At 35.1% G+C, this 22,231-nt stretch overlaps 3 protein-coding genes across 4 annotated transcripts; 2 read left to right on the forward strand and 1 right to left on the reverse strand.

Moving 5' to 3' along the window:
* The first annotated feature begins 2,383 nt into the window (after positions 1-2,383).
* Positions 2,384-4,280, forward strand: LOC140972976 (cytochrome P450 86A1-like). The gene has a single exon (XM_073435472.1). The coding sequence runs from the start codon at positions 2,409-2,411 to the stop codon at positions 4,044-4,046; it is 1,638 nt and encodes a 545-aa protein (XP_073291573.1). The 5' UTR covers positions 2,384-2,408; the 3' UTR covers positions 4,047-4,280.
* A 717-nt stretch (positions 4,281-4,997) lies between these two features.
* Positions 4,998-11,398, reverse strand: LOC140972977 (sodium-dependent phosphate transport protein 1, chloroplastic-like). Its single transcript, XM_073435474.1, has 10 exons — positions 10,861-11,398; positions 9,378-9,485; positions 9,002-9,157; positions 8,616-8,831; positions 8,271-8,480; positions 7,182-7,319; positions 6,552-6,653; positions 5,928-5,993; positions 5,666-5,750; positions 4,998-5,463 (listed from the first exon to the last, which is right to left on the reverse strand). The coding sequence occupies exons 1-10, from the start codon at positions 11,260-11,262 to the stop codon at positions 5,366-5,368; spliced, it is 1,581 nt and encodes a 526-aa protein (XP_073291575.1). The 5' UTR covers positions 11,263-11,398; the 3' UTR covers positions 4,998-5,365.
* Positions 11,399-12,032: 634 nt separating this feature from the next.
* LOC140972978 (chloroplast stem-loop binding protein of 41 kDa b, chloroplastic) lies at positions 12,033-15,077 on the forward strand. Of its 2 annotated transcripts, none has more exons than XM_073435475.1 (11): positions 12,033-12,229; positions 12,360-12,404; positions 12,946-13,080; positions 13,204-13,290; positions 13,397-13,487; positions 13,634-13,688; positions 13,789-13,849; positions 14,140-14,361; positions 14,456-14,572; positions 14,642-14,731; positions 14,811-15,077. In XM_073435475.1, the coding sequence occupies exons 1-11, from the start codon at positions 12,143-12,145 to the stop codon at positions 14,988-14,990; spliced, it is 1,170 nt and encodes a 389-aa protein (XP_073291576.1). In that variant the 5' UTR covers positions 12,033-12,142; the 3' UTR covers positions 14,991-15,077. The 2 variants fall into 2 exon arrangements, with proteins under 2 accessions (XP_073291576.1, XP_073291577.1); XM_073435476.1 differs by having other exon boundaries at positions 12,101-12,229; positions 12,323-12,404.
* Positions 15,078-22,231: the final 7,154 nt, after the last annotated feature.

Consider the following 22,231-nt stretch of genomic DNA (forward strand, 5'->3'; position numbering starts at 1 on the left):
CCATGTGGGGACAGTGCCCCACATGTAGCATCGAAGCTACCCCTTTTTTGGAAGGCGACAGCAACCAGCAGATGGAGAAATTTAGGGGCAACATTCATTTCACATTATATTGTATTATACTTGTTTAATTTTTTTTCTTATTTTATATGTAAGCAGGATTATGGCCTATACCTCATAGTTCATCTGTCATATCTCAAATTTGGGACGAGGTATAAAAACATATCTTGGTACTATGGAGGTAAAATATTTATAAACCCAAAAAAATAGTCTTGGATTTTTCTTCGCTTCTGTTTGTAAAAGCCTTACCTCAGAGGCTTTCACATGAAAGAGACATGTAGTTAAAAATGGTTTTTGTGCTTAATAGCTAAAAAATTTGTTCATTGTGATTAGTTGAGCTAAATTTATTAAAGTTCCATTAACTAATCCACTTAATCAAATAACTTAATGGCTCGGTTTTGTAATCGATATCGGTTTTATCATTTTGATTTTCGTCATTCTTCGTCAAAAATAAATCGATTGAACTTGAGAGGAACATTGTTTTTTCTTATACCTTGGTTTGGTATTTTTGCGAATTTGCTTGAACTGGTTTGGTTCTTGTAAAAAAAATAATCGGTTCGTCGAATCAACTGAATCCTCACCCCTAATGGCTAACTGTTTACGCTTATTTTGCAACTTTATGGTAAGACAGGGAGAGGTGTTGAGAGGCAAGTGTGAAGTAAAACTGGTGCACCAATGTGTGTTGTTTTTTATAGGTTTTATTATGCTGTGAACGATTAAATTATGGCAGGGGTTGAAAGAAATCGCTAAGCTTGTCCGATTATATATCTCTTAACCGCATTTAATTATCTGTACTATATAATTTCCTCGCGAAGAATTCGACGCAACAACATTTTTATACAAAATTATGTATATGTAATAAAATCACTGGGATAAATGATCCACCAATTTCTTTACATGGGCAATCAAATTTCTTGAGGCTCCAAGATTCTCTTCTAGTAAAGATTGAATTTGATTCCCACTTATACGAGTTTATTATGTCTACTCTATTATAATTAATTATTAAACCTCTGATGGTATTATTGAATTATTATTATTTTTTATCGATCGTACTTGTAATATGTCGAACCTCTAAAAAAAATCTCTTGCTAATCATCTTATTTCTAATTATAACCATCTATTTATTTTATAAAAAAATCCTTGTCATTTTGAATTGTAAGTGGTTTCTAAAGTGTGTTGCCCAAAATCGCCTGAGCGGCGTCTAGGCGTTAGACTGTTGTCCACCGTCTTGAGTTTTAGAAAGACGTTGTCTACGAAGTTGTTTAAAAAATCGACAGCCTAGATTGCTTAGACAGCTCAAAATCCGTCTAGACAGTCGCCTAATTTAATATATAGATTTTTTTTAGAAAATTGTTTGGCATATTTTTCGTCAATTCATATTGAATTAAAAAGAAGAGTATCTCATTAATTTTGAGTTTGAATTCAATATATAATAATTATTGAAGAAATATGAATATAAAAAATTTAAATATTTAAATTAAAAAAAATCATCTATGCCTTAAATGATCATCCACCCATCCCTATTGCTTTTGAGAAATAGTAAGACAAGTGTTGTTTTTTATGTTTTTGGGACTCTTTCTTTAGTTAATGGTGGGTTTCTAAACTCTGTCTTAGTTTGATGGTTAAGATTATTGTGGAGTCAAAGTCGTGTGATAAAGTTTCTTCAGGCTTCAAATTCACGACTTTGGTCCGAGTTAAGATTTTTGTGACAAAAACATAATTTCTCAACTGGAATGAACTGCTTCCAACTACCCTTTGTCTCAATGTATAGGAAATTGCCCATTTCTCAAGTAAATGAAATTTGAAGCACCGAAAATTAGGTACCGATTTATAAAATGTCAGCATAAGTAATGTAGAAATATAGCCAAAAAAAATGCTTTAGTATCTACGGCTATCCATGTATCTCTATACATGCATGTATCTANAAAAAAAAAAAAAAAAAAAAAAAAAAAAAAAAAAAAAAAAAAGCTTGCCTTGAAATAACGCAAATCATATATCAAAGATCGAAACTGAATTCCAAAGAAGAAATCAAAATTAATTGTTCCAAAAAAAAATTTGTTAATTCGAACCGAACCCGTAACGTAGTTTTTTATATCATACATACATAAACATAGTTTTAGCATCCAACACTTGGATATATGTTAAAATATATGTCGATTTTATGTTTAAAAAAATGTGAAATAAATAGGAAGTATTATTCAGGATGTATAAACAGCCGTATTTGCCTGCAAAAGCTTTCTTTTTCTTATGACTTGGCAACTCCAAAATAGTTCACGATCAAACCAACCCCTTCTTTTGTCCCATAAAAATTTTCCCAACAACTCTCTCCTAATTCTCTCTTGATATCACAAATGTCACAGATATATATATTAACCAAGTACCATCCTCACCTATCGCATTCACCAGATTTTACGTACTCAACTTTCTCACCCAAGAACATGGACATTCTATTACTTTTCTTCTGCTTAGCAACGGTAGTATCAGCTTATTGCCTATGGTTTTGGCCGCTAGCAAGAAAACTCACAGGCCCGAAGGCGTGGCCACTCGTCGGTAGCCTTCCGCATCTATTCGCCAATCGGAGTCGAATCCACGACTGGATAGCCGGAAACCTCCTTTCGACAGGCAGCGCCGCCACGTATCAAACATGCACCATAGCCATCCCGTTCTTGGCTAGGAAACAAGGGTTCTACACAGTCACGTGTCACCCGAAAAACATAGAACACATTCTTCGGACCCGGTTCTGTAACTATCCGAAAGGTCCTACTTGGCAAACCGCCTTTCATGATCTTTTGGGACAAGGGATATTCAACAGTGATGGTGAGACATGGCTGCTGCAGCGAAAAACTGCCGCTCTTGAGTTCACTACAAGGACTCTTCGCCAAGCGATGGCTCGTTGGGTGAGCCGAACTATACGAACTCGTTTGTGGGTTATCTTGGAGAAGGCTGCTAAAGATCACACATCAGTAGATTTGCAAGATATTTTGCTTCGTTTAACGTTTGATAATATATGTGGGCTTACGTTTGGTAAGGACCCGGAAACTTTGTCAGTTGAAATGCCTGAGAATCCATTTGCAATAGCGTTTGATTCTGCAACCGAAGCAACACTGCAGAGGCTGCTTTACCCTGGTTTTCTATGGAGATTGAAGAAAATTTTTGATTTGGGAGCTGAAAAGAGGTTGAGGAGAAGCCTAAGTATTGTGGAAAATTACATGACAGAAGCACTTGATACACGAAAACAAACCCCATCAGATGATCTTTTGTCCCGTTTCATGAAGAAGAGAGATATCGATGGTAACCTCTTCTCAAACTCAATACTCAAACGGATAGCCTTAAACTTCGTTCTCGCGGGGCGGGACACATCGTCGGTGGCTCTAAGTTGGTTCTTCTGGCTCGTAATGAACACACCCCGAGTCGAAGAAAAGATCCTAAAGGAGATCTTGAATGTTCTCCAAAAAACCAGAGGCAGAGACACACAGAAATGGATTGAAGAGCCGCTGACATTTGATGAAGCAGACCAACTAGTTTACCTAAAGGCAGCACTAGCCGAGACTCTCCGTCTGTACCCTTCTGTGCCCGAAGACTTCAAATACGTTGTCTCGGATGACATTTTGCCTGATGGGACGGAGCTACCTGCTGGTTCAACGGTGACATATTCGATATACTCCATGGGGAGGATGAAGAATATTTGGGGAGACGATTGCATGGAATTTAAACCGGAGAGGTGGCTATCAGAGAGCGGAGACCAGTTCGAACCGGTTAAGGATTCGTATAAGTTTGTGGCGTTTAATGGTGGACCTAGGACTTGTTTAGGTAAGGACTTGGCTTATCTTCAGATGAAGTCTGTGGCATCAGCCGTGCTCCTACGGTACCGGCTGTCATTAGTTCCAGGCCACCGGGTCGAGCAGAAGATGTCTTTGACTTTATTCATGAAGAATGGGCTCAAAGTTTACTTGAAGCCACGTGCATTACCGGTGACGATGCCTATGTGAGGGTGATTGTGCATATGTATTGGGTGTGGGGTTGCCATGACTTTGCAATTGACACAACGAAAGGGTCATCTGCATGTGTGGTAGAGAAGAAGAGGGGTAAATTGGTATTTCAACTTCTTTTGTCGCAAAATGTCTTCTTTTTGTTTTTTTTTTTTGGCGTCGTCCACTTATACTTTATATGTGTGTATAATTTGTTCAATCAATTTAATGATACAATACTATTTGCTCATTAAATACACATTCTAGATATATGGTTGATTAACACCGGATCGTGATAAGTTCGATACTTATGAAAGGGCCAAAGGGGTCTGAGTTAGAAGCTAAATAGGATATGTTTTGTGGTCAAACTATGGTATAGAGCTGGAATCACTCTGATTTATGGAGATGATACATGTTTGATTATACCAATAAAAAAAGAAAAAGGAATGACAATAATGCAATGGATACTAGCCAAAAAGGGGAAATGATATGAGAGGACTAGGGCAAACAACTAGGAGTGATTCGCTCAAATTAGGCACGCCGAAGGGTATGTATTCAGTTATTCTCCCACTGAATGGCATAATTTAGTAATTTACATATCATCCATTTTATGTTCGTATTATTTTCAGTTGGTTCTGTAATATAAGTTTGAAAATTTTCATCAAAATGAATCTGCTGACATGTTAACTGGTAAATACAGTTCAAGCATGTACATTTTTTTTTAACAGAGATATGACCCGTGAGAAATTTTCTATTTTGTTCGGAATCGAGGGACAGTAGGTTATACTATTCAAGTAATCACCAATTGTCTGTACCCTGGACATACATGATGGGGAGCAAATACGATCATGGATTCAAAGAATAATAATACTTCATGATTTTGGGGCAAAAATAAAATCAATGCCTTCACCAAGAAAGAATCGAGGGTTAGACAGGGTGTAGCTAGCAGACAATTACCAACTTCGAAAAATTAATAGCCATGATTTTTGCAAATGGTAAACAATATCAAATAACGTATGTATGGACATGATGTTAAAAGAATCGGCTAAAAAGAGTTGCATATAATGTTATTATGTACATAAAATTTGGGCATCTATCCTAATTTTCCTACATTCCTATTCTCCTCCAAAGAGGCAGTGCCACGAATGCATCAATCTCTTGGAGAAACTGGTTGCAAAAGAGTCCTTCAGTTCTCTCCATAGTAAATCCACGAGTTAAAAGATGGAACATATCAAAAGAGGTTTCGAATGCATACATGAGCTTCGTCCGCTCAATATCTCATTTTAAAGTTTACTTTGAGGTCCTTGTTCCTACTCGATGCAGATTTTTGTGCTACCATTTCAATCCAATATCTTTTCACCAGTCGAAAAAAGATTCCATACCACGGTGCCAACTAAATAAAGTCCAACAGAAACATTGAAGACATCGTCCCAAGAACCTATTTTGAAAACGGATGAATTAAACGGTCTCAGATTTCATCGTAAGATTAAGTGCTAAGGTTTCAAGATTAAATAACCTATGGGAGATTGAAAAGTATGAAGATAGCTGAAGATTCCTGACTTCCATTTGCAACTCAAGAGCCAGTGCTAGAGGACAGATCAAATTATTTCAGCTAAAAGATCTGAGCAATGAAAGCTTACCGTGTTGCAAGATATAACCAGTCGCAGCAGTACCAAAAACACCAGCTAGAACTCCAGCAGTGTTAGATAGACCAAGCAATACCCCCTGTATAAGTGTTCATAAAGATAAACATAAAAATTATTTGCTTGTGTAAGAGAAACTAAGCATCCACCAGATCACATTGTCTAAATGGCATCAACAGTTGATTTTTCATCGAGCTCATTCCTGATTCTATAGCAAGTAAATTGGTGCAGTCATGGAAGATTAATGGGAAGTACTTACTGAATATCGAGGAGCAATATCTTGATGGTTTGAATACAACCCTGACTGTGAAAAGGCATCGGTTCCCTGACCAATAATTAATTTTACAAAACATTACAAGAATGACGACTCACTGAATACGCATAGTATTGCTCCAGATGGATCTAGGAATATATTAAAGAAAGCAAAAGTAAATGAAAAACTGCTGAAACAAAATAATATCAAGTTCTCTTTTTGTACAATAAAAGAATTGAGAATTTTCAAGCTGTTCCGGTAACTTTTTTCAAGGAAAGGAAGTAGATGTACAAATGATAAATATCTTGTAATTAAATTACCTCCGTATCTTTATAAGAAAGAAAAAGTTTTTCGGTCATCTCAATACTAGGTAATAGATTAAATATACATTTGCATAAAATATCTAGGGACAATACTCATCGCACTTTTTATCACACTTAGTAAACTTTCCTAATCACCTACTTTCTTTAGACAACAAATTCTAAGTTATCATGCAAATCGATGAAGGAAAACAATTTAAAACTTAAGTGGGTCAATTATTCCAATTTTAGAAATTTGACAAGAGTACTTCAATATTATTTCCACCATTGACTAAAATTATGATATTTTTACCACAAAATAATAACAAACCTGGCAGCATGTCATACACAGAACAGCCATTGCAGGAGAATCCGCATGGCTCAATTGAGATAGGAAGAAAGCTGGACCAAGAAATCCAATTGATTGCATTATCTGCACGAGAATTTAAATAACGCATATGGATAGTCAGATGTCATTAAAAACTGTGAATTTCACCCAATCGCATCCACGTATAACCCTAACATGGAATGGCAATAGGTAGCTAGAAAAAAAATCTTAGAAAAGAAATATAGTTTAAACTTAAAATTGCCAGCTCTCGTAGCGAAGATCTACTGATTGTAAGAAAAGCATGCAAGAATACAACTCCATAAACAAAAGTAAAGACAAAGAGGTAATATCACTCAGTACCCAAGAGAAGTCTAATAATTAAAATTATTAGAGAAGCATTGAAAAGCAACCGCTAAAAAAAATTTACACTGGGCAATCAAGTAACTGAAATGTGCCAGAAAATTGTTCGAAGAATTTTGACTGAGGGTCTTTCTGGTATGTATGACTACAATCACTGCATTCATTTAGCTGTTTTAGAAAGTTTCAAAATTTACATCAATAGTACATAACAATCACTCCGTAGCAATGCACATATAAAATTGTTGGTCCAAAAAAAGATAATCATGTGAATACCTTTCTAACATTGGTCACAGATGCACCTTTACTCACAAGAGTATCTGCAATCCAACCACCAAAATTTGCAGAACAGGCCATAGTAAGCCATGGAAAGACACAAAAAAGACCCGATTCAGTAAGATTGAACTTCAACACCTACAAATTCAACGAAGAAAATTTTGGTAAATAAATTCTGACCGAATCATCAAGGAGAACTTGAACTCCATTCCATATCTCATCATATTTCATCATCATAATAACACATTCCTGTTAGTTGCAGGGTCGGCTGCATGGATATTAGTTCTCCAAACTAAACGATTTTCCCACATGACCAAACCGTGTTAGACGTATCTTTCTAATTTTATCTTCTATAGAGCTACATTTAAATAATTCATAATCCTTTCATTCCTAATTCTATCGTCGCGCGTTTTGCCATACATCCATATTAACATTACATATCTCTGCTACCGTCATCTTATGCATATGTAGTCCTGTAGTGGCCTAACACTCTGAGCCATATAGCATAGCTGGTCGAAATCAATCTCACTATCTCATCCCACCATAGAAAAGGCAACAACGTTTATCAACCTCATGCTCTTTCCTCCTTTTCACAATGCAACAAATGTCCATTATTTTCACAAAGTAATTTCACATACCATTTTCCTTCATCCGCCATCACCAGCATCATCTCCCCTTACCAATCAAAACTTCCATTGTCCACAGCATTATCCATAATTTAAATAGTGCAATTCTTTCAGTTTTTCCAAAGTTCTTTTTCTTTTTTTTTTTCAGATTCATCGACATTTTACTTGTACTATTAAATTCAAGAATACTGCATACATGGATAATCAACATAATTTGGATGGATCACAGCTGACGGGTGGATTCTTGAGCTGTAGCTATAATCAGACTTCCTATAATGACTGTCAACAAAGGCAAGGAACAACTCCCAAAGTCAGCCCACTGATATCACTACCCAGGAATTCCAAAACAGCAGTCTTTCTTAGTAACAACTTTAGACTTACTTTTTTTCCCAACTTAAATCAGTATTGTACTATTACCTAGTATTGTACTACTACCTTTGATCGAAAATAATTAAATATATACCTGGTGATAATAGGTTGGCATCCATGTAAGCAGGATGAAAGTTCCCCAGTTGTGACAAAAATGAGACACTATCAGAGCCCATACTGGTTTTTTTGTCAATATCAATTTCCATGGTATAGACTTTACAGGTTCAATCACTTTACTGTTGCCAAGAATTAGCTTCTTTTCGTCAGGCGATAACTGGGGGTCCTCAAGTGGTGAGCTGTATGCCTACATCCAGTACTCCTTGTCAAAACCAAATGGGTAAGAAATTGATGGCAGAATAAATTCTTGCGATAAAAAAAGAATCAATTTAAATGCAAATTGAAAATTTGCAACCAAATCGTGTACTAGTCAAGAATTGACCTGGCTGAGCCACCAAGTGAACCAAACTGCACCCAGAGAACCAAATGAAAAGAAGACGGACGGCCAGCCAAATTTATGGATCAACATTGGCGAAAATGATAGACCAGTTACAGATCCAAGATACATCCCACTGTAAACCAATGCCAACGATCTACTCCTCTCTGATACAGGTACCCATTTTGACAGAATATTATTCATAGCAGGCATCGCAACACCCTGTTAGAAAGTGATCTGGCTGAATTCAACAGAAAACTGGCAAAGCACAATTTGTTGTGACTAAGTTCACAACAAAACATTACAACCTAGGGACATCCTGATGATAACAGCATTCCAAAGAAAAACTCAGAGGAACGATAAATGTTAACCTGACATGCGAGAATACTTACCTCACCAACACCCATGAAAGCACGAACCACGAGTAAGAAAGGCAAACCAAAGTTTGCCGCAATAGGTGTGAGCATTGTTGCTATTGACCACCAAACTACACCAAATCCTAAAACGAACTTCCCACCAACAGTGTCTGCCCATACACCTCCTGCAATCTGCATTTATAAACAATGAGAAACTAACTCCTTGATCCCAAAGAGTACTTGTAGATGTGGTTTTTCAAGTACTTTAACAATTCAAAAATCAATACAAATTTAGACATAACAAATAAAATATAAATATTTAAGAATTATTCTCAATCTCATCAAAGTGAAGCAAATTACGCAGACAAAAAGTGTTTGATTTTTTCATAAAACAAATAGGCGATCTTCATACCTGAGTGAGAAGGTAGCCCCAAAAAAACGAAGATTGAATTAAACCAACAGTTGTTGAATTCCAATGGAACTCTGTAGCCATTGGAAGTATTGCAATGCTCATGTTCACCTAAAATACACAAGGAAAGAAGGAGACAGAGTTACTCGTTTTTGCAACTTTTATCAAGAATATTAAAACTGAGAAATAAGCACAAAGTGATCAGCTGAAAGAATGAAGCAGACAAATTAAATGTTCAATCCAAATGGTGGAGTTAGTACTTAGCAAGAGGTTAAGTTCGGCCGTGCCCCTACACCAACCCATGACCACAGCAGAAATGAAGCATCCATTCACCACAATTATTTTCTTGAAAATTGTGCAGTGCGCATTGTTGTAGTGATAGTCTTGGTGGATGTGTTCATAACAATCATATTACTCACTTTTATTAAGAGAGAGAGATTAACGCTCATTCAGTCTCTTTTACAATGTTTTCAATAAACTTGCTCCTCAAGGTTGAAAAAATACATATTCTGAAATTAACGAGGAAAAAATTTAATCACAATTTCTTACACCATTGTAAAACTATTTTCACCTTCAGTTTTATAATCAACGTATACCAATTATTTAATTCTTTATTTATCATCAGATATTGTTTCAAATTCAATTTAGTGCCGTTTTTATCATCAGATATCGTTTCAAATTCAATTTAGTAATCAAAAAAGTCTTAGCGGGGATGCAATACTAGAGTGCACATGCAAGGCTAATAATAAACCTACCTACATGATCTAAAGATGACCAACATTCAGAATAACATTTTACGCATTACTTGCGACAAATGCATTCCTATGACTACTTCGTTCAAGGAAATCTGGAATTTCATTTAGGAGGAGTCAAATTAAAAGAATTTTTTTAATTGAAAACTCGAGCAAAATCAGAAATAAGCCAGGAATAATTTGATGAATTCAAAGATTATCGGTTGTTCCAACTCCAACTGCATTTCATTTCACATTCCTTGATACTTAGAAAAGACAAGCTCGTACAATGAACGCGAAACAGGAATGAAAGGGTGTAGTATAAAACAGAAATAAAAGCGTGTGCTATAATACAGAATCGTATATTTGAAACGAAAGATAAACCAGACTTGCGCTAATTTTCAAGTATAAAACAGAAATAAAAGCGTGTGCTATAATACAGAATCGTATATTTGAAACGAAAGATAAACCAGACTTGCGCTAATTTTCACACGAAATGGCCACAAACACATAATTCAAGCAGAATTTTTTCGTGATTGGGTCATTCGTCATTCCATCTAATCGATATGAAACACAAATGTCAATAACAAGGTGTTCCACGTATACAGTGGCTAGCCATCCTACAACTAGTTAATTAGTCCGAGAGAGCATACAATTATATGATAATAGAAGCACAACCAAATCAGCAAAATATACGTGTGCACGAAGCCATTGTGCGATTACTTTCACGTTGGTTGAGGACTCTAACCGCTTACCCTATCCATATTGCAGATTAGAAAAGCAGTAAAACATAGAATCACTATCACCCAACGCCTTGGAAACTGTTCCCACCACGGCATCCTACTGACGTCTCCATCATCATCATCATCATAATAATCCAAACCAATCTTCACAGGCTCCGAAAGCGGCGGTGGAGATTCCGCAACACCACGTGTCTCCGACTTCACATCCGCCCGCACTCTTCCAGTACTACTTAAACTTCTTCTAATAAGGCCAATCCTCGCACTGCCCGAGAAAAAATGAATAAGATTGGCTCTTTCACAGGAACATGACCGTGATTGTGGACGATTATCAGGCTCAGACCTTCTTCTAGGCGGTGAAATCTGATGATAAACAGGAGCAGAGTAGAAGGAAATGAGCACCGATCTCGCGTTCATAGCGAGAGAGTGGTAGAAAACAAGTACAGAGAATCTCCCCGCCCAACTGCTGCTGCCTTTTTGGCTGATATTTACGTAGACGGGATGAGGAGACTGGAGAGCAGAGTTCGCTTGTGGATATATGTTTGGGTTTGGGGGAAATGGTTGTTGTTTGGCCAGACACGTGTCCATAAAAAGATCTTTATTTATGCCAGAATCATTCCACGGGTGAATAATATCTATTTAGATTATTAAAAACGCCTAATTTTCTGATATTGGGCTGTGTAGTCATTTTGGATTGTTGGTCCAATTATTTACCCATCATAAATTATATATTTTAGAGGATTAAGCTTCTTCAAAAAGCCCATGGGCCTCTCCTCACTTTTTCTACCATCTCTGTCTTGTATTTCTTCAAAGTTAATGTGATAAGCAAATGATTGGGTTAAATTATATTTAAATATTAATTTTATATTTATCTTACATAACCCTCTGAATAAAGTAAAATAATTACAAACATTATAATATAAATATAAACCTGGTGAGAGTATTGATAATTTTATAAGTTATTCGATTTATTTATTGTTTTTCGTATAGAAGTCTACGTAAAGATTAATTTTCGAGACATGAACCGTGACATTTATCTAAATTCCATACGAATATACAAGCTACGCCTATATTAATATCAAGAATACAAAATTTGCATTAATTCTAACTTCAAAGGATAATGTGGTAAATTAGCCGATAAATTAAAGACTCAAAAAAAAAATTGAAAATTTATATTGAAATTTTGCATGGAAGAAGTGTGGATACAAATACTTGTCTTATCCAATCCAAAAGACCAGCAAAAAGGAAGAATGGCAAATCAGCGGTCTTTCACCTTTCCACTTTTCGATCTTGGAACATGGCCACGTTCACACTTCTCAAACCCTGCTTCCATGTTAATTCTACGCAAATAGCCAAGCCAGATTTATACTCATTTTCAAAATCTGTAAGAATGTATTGTGATTTAATAATATTGTCGTCCCATTTTTTTTACAGATATTTTCTGTTCATTGCACATGTTTCTTTGATTTGGTTTCAGTTTTTTTCTGTGTGAATTTGCTTGTTTGTTGATTCAGCTAGGGCAATGCTCAAGTTCAAGGTTTGAGAGTGTCGGGCATCAGGTAAATGTAACCTTTAAATTAAATATATGTGCTTACAAGTTTAGTAGATCACTCTAAAACAAAACAAAACAAATTTAGATGTTCAGTTTGTTTTTGTAGTGGAGTATTTCATTTGTAAACTTGGTTTGATTTTATGGTATTACCAATATCCAAAATAAATTTAAAATAGGTGAATCTAATTTATTATGTCAATAAACTTTGGATTGTGATATCTGGCGAATATTTCTGTACTTTCTAATTTATTTGACAACCATTAACTAATCATTAATGAAACTGAAGTGAAAAATAAGAGTGACCCTAGCTATCGTAATTTTTAGTAGTTTCTTTAAAATGTTTTAGAATTTATGAGGAACTATGAATTTCAAAAACTTAATTGGTATATTGGTATTTTCAAAATAAAAAATTCAAGTATTGGGTGGTTCGAGACCTGCTCAGTGTCGGATGAGCTAAAAATCATTTTTTATTGGTTTTAGTTTCTGTTGGGAAATGGTGGTTAATGTTATCAGAGGATAAATTAATCAGACATATTCACTTTCTGCAGTATAAGAAGAAACAATGGCAGTCGAATGGAGCATTGTGTGTTACTGCATCAAGTGCCAAGAAAATTCTTATAATGGGAGGCACCAGATTCATTGGTATTTTTTTGTCCAGACTACTTGTCAAAGAGGGCCATCAGGTTTAATCAAACATATTCCCAAGTTTTGTTTTATTCCCATTAATCGTGTTATATCCATTATTTGAGTCTGTTTTGCTCAAGATTGTCACCAAACAGATTTTCAACTACTTGTTTCTTTTGCAGGTTACTCTATTCACCAGAGGGAAAGCACCCATTGCCTCGCAGTTGCCGGGTGAATCAGATGCAGATTTTAACGATTTTGCATCCAAGGTATGTTTTGTTCTATTCAAATCATACACGATGGGAATTTCGTGTCTATACATATTCCATTGGGTGTGGGATATAGGAGCGAGCTCTCAGAGTTTTTCTTTTGTAGATCTTGCACTTGAAGGGAGACAGAATGGACTTTGAATTCGTAAAGAGCAGCCTTTCGGCGAAAGGATTTGATGTTGTGTATGATATCAATGGTGCGTGTGAGATCTTTGAATATTTCCTTTATATCCAATACAGCAAGTTATGTTTCTTGGTTGAAGTGCATTTGTTTTTTTATGTTCATGATCGGATGCTATAGAAAAATGATTTACCCCCAAAAGTTGATCCTTCACTTTATCAGGTCGCGAAGCAAATGAAGTGGAGCCAATTTTAGACGCTTTACCAAACCTTGAACAGTAAATCTCGACACCAGCTTTGCTTTTTGTGATTTTTTGTTTTTAATCACAGTTTGTATCACTTACATATTATTCCTTATCTGGTTCAACTCACCCCTAGGTACATTTACTGCTCTTCAGCCGGAGTGTACCTGAAAACCGATTATCTTCCACATTTTGAGGTCAGCCTCAACATATATCATAATAATCTTCGAGGTAGTTTAAATATTCCCAAGCGATAACTAGCTATATGCAAAACTGTAACAAGAAACTGGGATGTTTTTCCAGGTTGGAATCTGATAAATAATTGAGCTTTTTATTACTGTTTGATAGGCATATAATTCTTGAAAATATTGTGAAATGGGGAAATTTAGTCCAAAATTTCCTCGACATGGCACCATTTGTTTGTGCTTCATTATCTCTTTTCTTTGTATCTGTTCTGAATAATCTGTTCTTGATGTTATGATTGAAGACTGATGCAGTTGATCCAAAGAGCAGACACAAGGGCAAGCTAGAGACGGAGAGCATATTAAAATCGCGGGGCGTAAATTGGACTTCTATCAGGCCGGTCTACATATACGGACCATTGAACTATAATCCAGTTGAAGAGTGGTTCTTCCACCGATTGAAAGCTGGTAGACCAATACCGATTCCCAATTCAGGAATGCAGGTCACACAACTTGGCCACGTGAAGGTTAGCTAAAAATCACATCAAATTTGACCCCCCCAAAAAAAAAGAATGAAGATAAATTGTTCTAAAAATGAATATTTATGAACGACAACTTCAGGATCTTGCTGTTGCTTTTCTTCGAGTTCTTGGCAATGACAAAGCAAGCGAAGAGGTTTTCAACATTTCCGGAGAGAAATATGTTACTTTCGATGGATTAGCGAGAGCATGCGCCAAGGTAAAATTCTTCCTGTCAACATAGATGATAGCATCAAGAAATCTGATTTCCATGCATTTTCGTAAACAGGCTGGTGGATTCCCAGAACCTGAGATTATTCACTACAATCCCAAGGAGTTCGATTTTGGTAAAAAGAAAGCTTTTCCATTCCGCGACCAGGTATTCTGAACATTCTAAATACTTTAATCTGTCAAATATTTCTTGATTCAAAGCGTACTTAAATGGTAATTGAATGCAGCATTTCTTCGCTTCGGTTGAAAAGGCGAAGAGCGTGCTAGGAATTGTGCCGGAATTCAATCTAGTGGAAGGTCTTACAGATTCTTACAACCTGGATTTTGGTAGGGGGACATTCAGGAAAGCAGCAGATTTCGCAACAGATGATATTATCCTAGGGAAGACCCTTAGCCTTGTCGCTTAATTAGATGTCGAGCTAACTCAATCTTGATACTTCTCTCGATATGTTGCTCATGAAATCTACCTTTATATTCTTCAAAAAAATAAAATCTACCTATATATTAAAACTAAAAAAAATTGAAAAAAGTCTCCAACTTTGTATATCCTTGCAACAGTTTAATTCAGATATCCCATTAAGCATTTGTTTGAAAACTACAACAATGCTATAATAGTGCTATTTTTCTTTTTCTTTTTTCTTTTTGCTGTTACGTTCAAATATTTAATTTATAAAGCTTTCAACTCTTTTAAGGAGTTGTATAGGTTTGTGTGAATAATAGAAAATTTAAAATTGATAACATAATTTTATTGTTATATCTATCATTCTCAATCATAACATGATATCAAAAAAAAAAAAAAATTTGTGTGTCAAAATTTATTGATAGGAGAATCGTGGCTAAGCTCCAAGTACTCATGTTTGAAAGGGTTGTTGCGCATAAAATTACAGGAAATAGATTTAAAATTGACATGTCAGAATTTGGTGTTGTCAACACCCACACATAACACGAGAGCGAAAATTAATTATTTAACACACAAATATAATTTTTAATAAATAAACGTTGGGTTAAATTATGCACAAGTATTACTTGTGCGATGCCTTATGGCGAAAAATTCACTAGAAACTATGTAAATCGTTTACACCAGAATCAAAACTAGTGAGTATAACAAATCAAACTTCCTTGACACTCCAGGGAATTAAGATTCATTAGAAATAAATCGAATCTTAAAACTAGATGCATAAAATAAAAACGTATTGCTTAAACCAAACGGAACCACTCTTCGAGCAACACTCTACGTCAGTGTTGTTCTTCGAGTGTTGGCAACACCAATCCTCCCCACGGTCACGTCGTAGACAGGACACGCAAGCTCCTTATGCAAACCTTCAATACTGAACCAACTTCCGCAAAGCTCCTGTAGCCGTCAGAATATTTTTTCTCATTGTCACCCACACTTTTCAATATTTGTCCCCCATATATATAGTACCACTTGACCTAAATCTTCAAATATACTTCCCACCCATAGACAAGTAAACTAGAGTTTAATAGGAATAAAATTCTAATTTAAAGCTAATACATTATATCTTATAGATAAGTTCCCAAATTAATTAAACAATTCCTAACTATAGATTCACTATATCTAGGAAACAAATCTATCGAATAAATTTAGGAATGCAAAATCGAAATAAAATCTTAATTGATTTAGGAATATTAAAATATTCCTTTCGGTGTTAGTATTTTCGTTAGATTTGTTGGTTATATTTCAGCATTTTACTTAGTTCTCATGATTTCCGATTAGATTTTGGTAACGATGAAGTTTTTGGTTGTCTTCTTCTTTATGTGTTTTACTGATCTCTCGAAATAGGCCAGTGGTTGATTGAGGAAGATAACATGTGAAAAGATTGATTGTCCATGTGAAAATTTTGAAGACAATCAATTCTTTTCCAAAATGGTGTCAAATAATGCACGTTGTTCTTATTCGAAGATGACTTTTGGCCAGTTTCAAATATACATGTTGTCAGTTTGGTTACACATATGACATGAAAAAATATTATGTAATATATATCACATGAGACTTATTATATTATTATTGAGTATGTTTTTTATGAAACGTGTCGTTCTCGGTGTATACTTAAATTAAAAACCAATAAATATTGAATAAAAAATAATGGATCGGGTCAGATATGTGATTTATCAAATAAAATTAATCCGCTAGATGGTATTAGAGTTTTTATGATTATTATTATTATGGTTGAAAAGTTGTGTCATTATGTTTTTTGAACTAACAAAAAATACGCATCAATGAGCACCTTGGGAAGGAGACGATTCTTACCTTCCCAAGACAGGGACTAGCCGACTCAATTAGGAACAAAGGTCTTAAATTACACATAAATCTCTATTTTTACTTCATACAAAGTATCTATTTTACTAAATTTATAATGTACCTATAACTATCATATTTTATCCATTTTTCGAATTTAAAGCTACTAAAATAATTTTTTCTCTAGATTTTTATGTTTATAAAATTATCATATAACTCATATACAAAACAATAATAAAAAATTCAAAAATAACAAAAAACAAATCACAATCTTATTAGTCAATCAGTACAAAAACGAAAAAATCTTATTAATCAATTTTATGAGACAAATTTCTTATTTAATCAACAATAAAAATAAAATATTTATTATCATACATATAAACATGATTAATGTGATTGTTGTTAGTAAATGAATTGGAAAGTTGTTGCCACCTGTCAATCGAGAGGCGAGATCACGTGCGAAAGGAAAATAGCAACCGTTGATTTAGAGGGATAGAAATGTAATTTGATTACATGGGCCACCCGGGTCAACAACATACAGTTGCCCCACATCGTGTTCACAGAGAAGTAAGCAAGTTGGGCTGCAACCTCACCAGTTTTGGAGAATCCATTTTCAGCCGTTGGTTTCTTTTCCTCCCCAAAACATTTCATCGTAAACGATAAATCAAAATTATATTACTAAAAACGAAATATACAAATATTATTGGTATATACAAGAAAAACAAAAAAAAATCAAATCAAACCATCTAGGTCTATGAGCAACACACCACGTAGAATAAAAATTATAGAGCACTCAATGATATCCGAGTATGTGAGAACGTTTGATTAATGATCATAGTATTTTTTTTTTTTACAAACATTGATTCGAAAGAATTTATCGCATAATGGCTAATTTAAATTTTGGATCCACCACCTTTCTTTGTATACCTTTAAAAGCAATATTTTTAAGTAGTGAACAAATAAGATTTAAATAGTAAACAATTTAACAAAAGTTTGCACTTTTTTTTAGAAGAAAGAATATTGTAATATCAAAAGCCCTACAAATATTTTATATTCTATAATTTGTGGTTGACAGTTTGTCAATGTATCGATGTCGACGAATAGAGAAAAAAATATAGAAAAATGTTACATTTTCATTCTTTTTTTAATCCAATATTTTTATTCCTTCGAAATACTTATAATTGAAATACAAGTAGAGACCGGACTTTGACATAAGCACTTTCCTCCTATAAGTGGCTCAAGTTCGAGCCTTCCCCACCCCATAGTTTAGAGTTTAGGAAATTCAAAAAAAAAAAAAATAGAAACAAAGTATTATTTATGAAATATTTTGAAATCCATAGTTAATAAGTCTTAAAATATTTAAAAAACTTCCAAAAGATAAATTATAAATATTCTAAAACGAGTTTTCTGTCCATGTGATGAAATGTTTGCTGGGCAATTGTATTTTTCACTTCGTTTACATTAATAATTAATTATCAAAATAAATTATAAAATATAAGAATTTTCCTTATCCATAACTCTATTCAAAAGTCTATTGACATAAATTAATAACACTGAGTTTAGTTTTATTCTGGGTATTGGTAATATCATTAGAGTGGGTCTCATGTGAGACCGTCTCACGGATCTTAATCTGTGAGACGGGTTAATCCTACCCATATTCACAATAAAAAGTAATACTCTTAGCCTAAAAAGTGATACTTTTTCATGGATAACCCAAATAATAGATCCGTCTCACAAATACGACCCGTGAAACCGTCTCACACAAGTTTTTGCCATATCATTAACTAAAGCCGTTTCATTTTTCACAAATGAAACATACCAAAACAAACACAAACTCAATGTTATGTAACTTGTCAACTCGAAATTATAGAGATATATATTATATTTATTGAATTTTATTGTCTCGTGTCTTTTTTCTAGTGTTGTTAGTCTTCATTGATTTTTCATATAATCTCACTCTCTCGTGCTTGTAAACATGATCCTTCATAAAGTATTTATGAAAGATTTGATATTCGTTCACAAACTTATAAAAATATCACTTTTTCTCTTCAAAATATTATTTTTCATTATAAAAATATCATTTTTTTTAAATACGAGTGCCTAGCTTCACAAAAATGTAAACTAATCTTCAAAAGATAAGTTTCAAGTGGTAGACCTGAGCTCATGGAGCTCGGCTAAATAATTGAACAATCAACCTCGTGAAGGTTGATATGAGAGGTCAGCCGGGCTCAGGGAGCTCGGCCAAATAGTTGAATGATCAACCTCGTAAATTTTGTTTTTGAAAGGTCGGTCAGGTTCGGGGTGTTGGATCTCGATTTTCTACACGCCCAAACGCAGCGGAAGTTTTAAAATTTTATTTTATTTTGACAATCAAAATATATATGATGGGGCGTTCGTATGGTTTTCATAAACATACATAAGATGTTAGAAAATTTATACCTTTGTGAATTAATTCACTTGGCTCCAACTAATCCGGTATAAACGGATTAGCTCTTGATGAATCCCTACGAACTTTCTTCAAGAGACTCCTTTCGTTTCGTCTAATCAGATCCACGACTGAATTGTTTGATCCTCTTCCAAATTGCACTAGAAATATTAGAAGAGATTTAACGTAGGAGAAGATTATTTGAGAGACGGCTCAAAAACCTTTCTCAAAAGAAGGTGGCCGATTTTTTTTCTTTTGGAGGAGTGTTTTTTTTCGAAAAATGATTGTAGTAGTCTAGGGTTATGACTTGCAACCCCTATTTATAATTAAGTCATAGCCTAATTACATAATTAACATTAATGGGCTTGATTTAATTAATTGGGCTAGTCCAACTAATTTAATTAATATAATCAAGGTCCATTAAAACTTTAATTAATTATTATGTTGGACTTGTACTCCTACAAACCCATTAAACATATTACCTACCATATTTAATTTATTAATTAATCAACTCAACTTTTGAGCTTAATAAATTAAATATATTATAAATTCAACATTTGAATTTATTATTTAAATTATAAATTCAACTCCTTAAATTTTTATCACCTCCAAAATTTCATAAATTCAACTTCTTGAATTTACTATCTCATAAATTCAACTACTTGAATTTATTTTCTCAAAATTTAATTATCATAAATTCAACTCCTTGAATTTACTATACCATAATATAAATTCAACTCCTTGAATTTATTCTCTCAACGGGAACAAACGATCCAGTGCTTGTGTGACCCTCAATGGTTCAGGGATACAGCTAGCCGTGGGTTCACAACTCTTTGTGATTCAGGACATAATCCTTTATTCGGGCTTACCCTTGTTAGCCCCATTCTTTTTATCAACACCATGATCAAGAATGTCAGAACTCATTTCTGATTGCACCCATCGGATCATGGTAAGAGCGTCTAGTAGCATCGCCCCATGATCCCCTAGGTATCACTGATAGTGCCTGCAAGAACCAGTCGATTATGATTAGCGTACAGTACGGTCCCTTCATCTCATATATCCCGATCGAATCTGCAACCATTGGTTCATCGAGGGTTGCATATTAATTCGATAACTATGTGATAACTTTAATAGTGGCATCGCGTGTACTATTGGAGAACTCTTTCTCTAACGTACATCTCATACTCTGGCCAGAGATTCCATGCACTATTATTACATTAGATCACATAGGATATCCACACCCGTAGGTGAGCGGTGAATCCCCGACTACAATGCACTGGCTCCTATATGTGTCGCAACTATACCCAACCTCGCCACCTGATGACTCTCCTGGAGCCGGTAAACGAGTCAAAGCACAGCCCTAGCATATAGAGCCTCAGTGTTGTCCCGGGTCGTAAGGACTAATGGTGTACAATCATAACCACGGACTTATCCTCTCGATGAATGATAACCACTTGGAAAGTCCGAGGGAGGGTTGTTCGGTATAATCATCATATGACTACCCATCTGCATGTTTGGACATCTCTATGCCCTTACCAAGAAACGCAGTACACAACATCACAGATGCTAGTCTCGAGCTCAAGCGACCTTTATCCATGTTTCAGGCGGCTAAATCGACTAGGAACAAATTTAGATCATACAGTGTTTACAAACGAGTTTCAACATCGAATTACGATTCATTTGTATTAAAGTATAATCAAGGTCTTTATCTATGTTTGATAACATGGGTATACAGATAAAGAAATAACAAACCACGAAATAATGAATTATATCAAAATAAAGATTGTTAATTACAACTGAGTCAATAAAATCCCTAGCCAACAGTTGGCTTGCAGGACATCTACTCTAACACGGGGAGCTTGTCCAAACAGTTGAATCATCAACCTCATGAAAGTAGATACGAGAGAGCTCAACTGAGCTCCCGAAGCTCGGTCAAATAGTTGAAGTATCAACCTCGTGAAGGTCGATCTGATAGAGGTCGGCCGACCTTATGGAGATTGGCCAAATAATTGGACTATCAACCTCGTGAAGGTTGATATGAGAGATGTCGACCAAAAAATGGAACTATCATCCTCGTGAAGGTGGATCTGATAGAGGTCCGTCGGGCTCGGGGAGCTCGATCAAATAGTTGAACCATCAGGGGTATACCAGGCTCGGGGAGCTCTGTTCAATGCATTAATTAATAATCTCATGAAGGCTTATCTGAGAAGCCGACCGAGCCGATGATCTCGGTCCAACACTTAATAAATAATAACCTCTTGAAGGTTAATTTGAGAGAGGTCGGTCATATACACCTATTTGGGAGAGATGGACTATGCTCATTTCGGCTTAGGTATTGAGGACTCGCTTTAAGTTCGACCTGAGCTTCCCCTACTAAGTCCCTTAGAGCCTAGAGTAACCGAGGCGAGGTGAGCCTGACGTGATCAGAGCTCTTGAGTTGAGGTCGAGTGAAAACCTTATATTTTAGGTTGCAACAATTCAAGAAAAAATATGCAATCTTATATGAATAATAAAATAACTTGTATAAAACCAAAGTACAATGCTCTGGAAATAAAATAAAATAAAAATTATTGAGTGTAAAGAAACTAAGCATGATATTAGTGAAGCTGGTATGCATTACATGGCCTCTTTAGCTTCTTGCCGACGGGGTCTCTAGATAGTATGCACATGAGCTGGGCTTCTTTAATACATTGAACGAGCCTTCCTACATTGCATCTAACTTACTGACCTCCACCTCTTGTACCTTTTTCAAAACTAGATCTCTAACTTGAAGCTCATATGCATGACCGTCATGTTGCAGGACCGAGCTATCCATCTCCTATAAGCTTCCATCCTTGTAGTTGATGTCTCTCTTTTCTCTTCTAGCAAATCTAGATCAATTACTCACCTTTCATCATTCTCTTCATCGTAAATCATGATCTTTGATGTGCTGAAATATAGCGGATGACTTCTAGCATAAGAGTTGG

The sequence above is a fragment of the Primulina huaijiensis genome, chromosome 3 (assembly GCF_012295235.1).
Source record: "Primulina huaijiensis isolate GDHJ02 chromosome 3, ASM1229523v2, whole genome shotgun sequence".
In the NCBI taxonomy this organism is placed as follows: domain Eukaryota; kingdom Viridiplantae; phylum Streptophyta; class Magnoliopsida; order Lamiales; family Gesneriaceae; genus Primulina; species Primulina huaijiensis.

Bases quoted from the DNA above. Each gene is read 5' to 3' on its own strand.
- LOC140972976 (XM_073435472.1), top strand. From the start codon at position 2,409: ATGTCACAGATATATATATTAACCAAGTACCATCCTCACCTATCGCAT.
- LOC140972977 (XM_073435474.1), bottom strand. From the start codon at position 11,262: ATGAACGCGAGATCGGTGCTCATTTCCTTCTACTCTGCTCCTGTTTAT. The intron at 8,481-8,615 runs GTCAATTCTTGA...TACTGGATGTAG, and splicing joins TCACTTGGTGGCTCAGCCAG to GCATACAGCTCACCACTTGA. The intron at 7,320-8,270 runs GTATATATTTAA...TTGAATTTGTAG, and splicing joins TGCCAACCTATTATCACCAG to GTGTTGAAGTTCAATCTTAC.
- LOC140972978 (XM_073435475.1), top strand. From the start codon at position 12,143: ATGGCCACGTTCACACTTCTCAAACCCTGCTTCCATGTTAATTCTACG. The intron at 13,850-14,139 runs GTCAGCCTCAAC...TTATGATTGAAG, and splicing joins ATTATCTTCCACATTTTGAG to ACTGATGCAGTTGATCCAAA. The intron at 14,732-14,810 runs GTATTCTGAACA...AATTGAATGCAG, and splicing joins CTTTTCCATTCCGCGACCAG to CATTTCTTCGCTTCGGTTGA.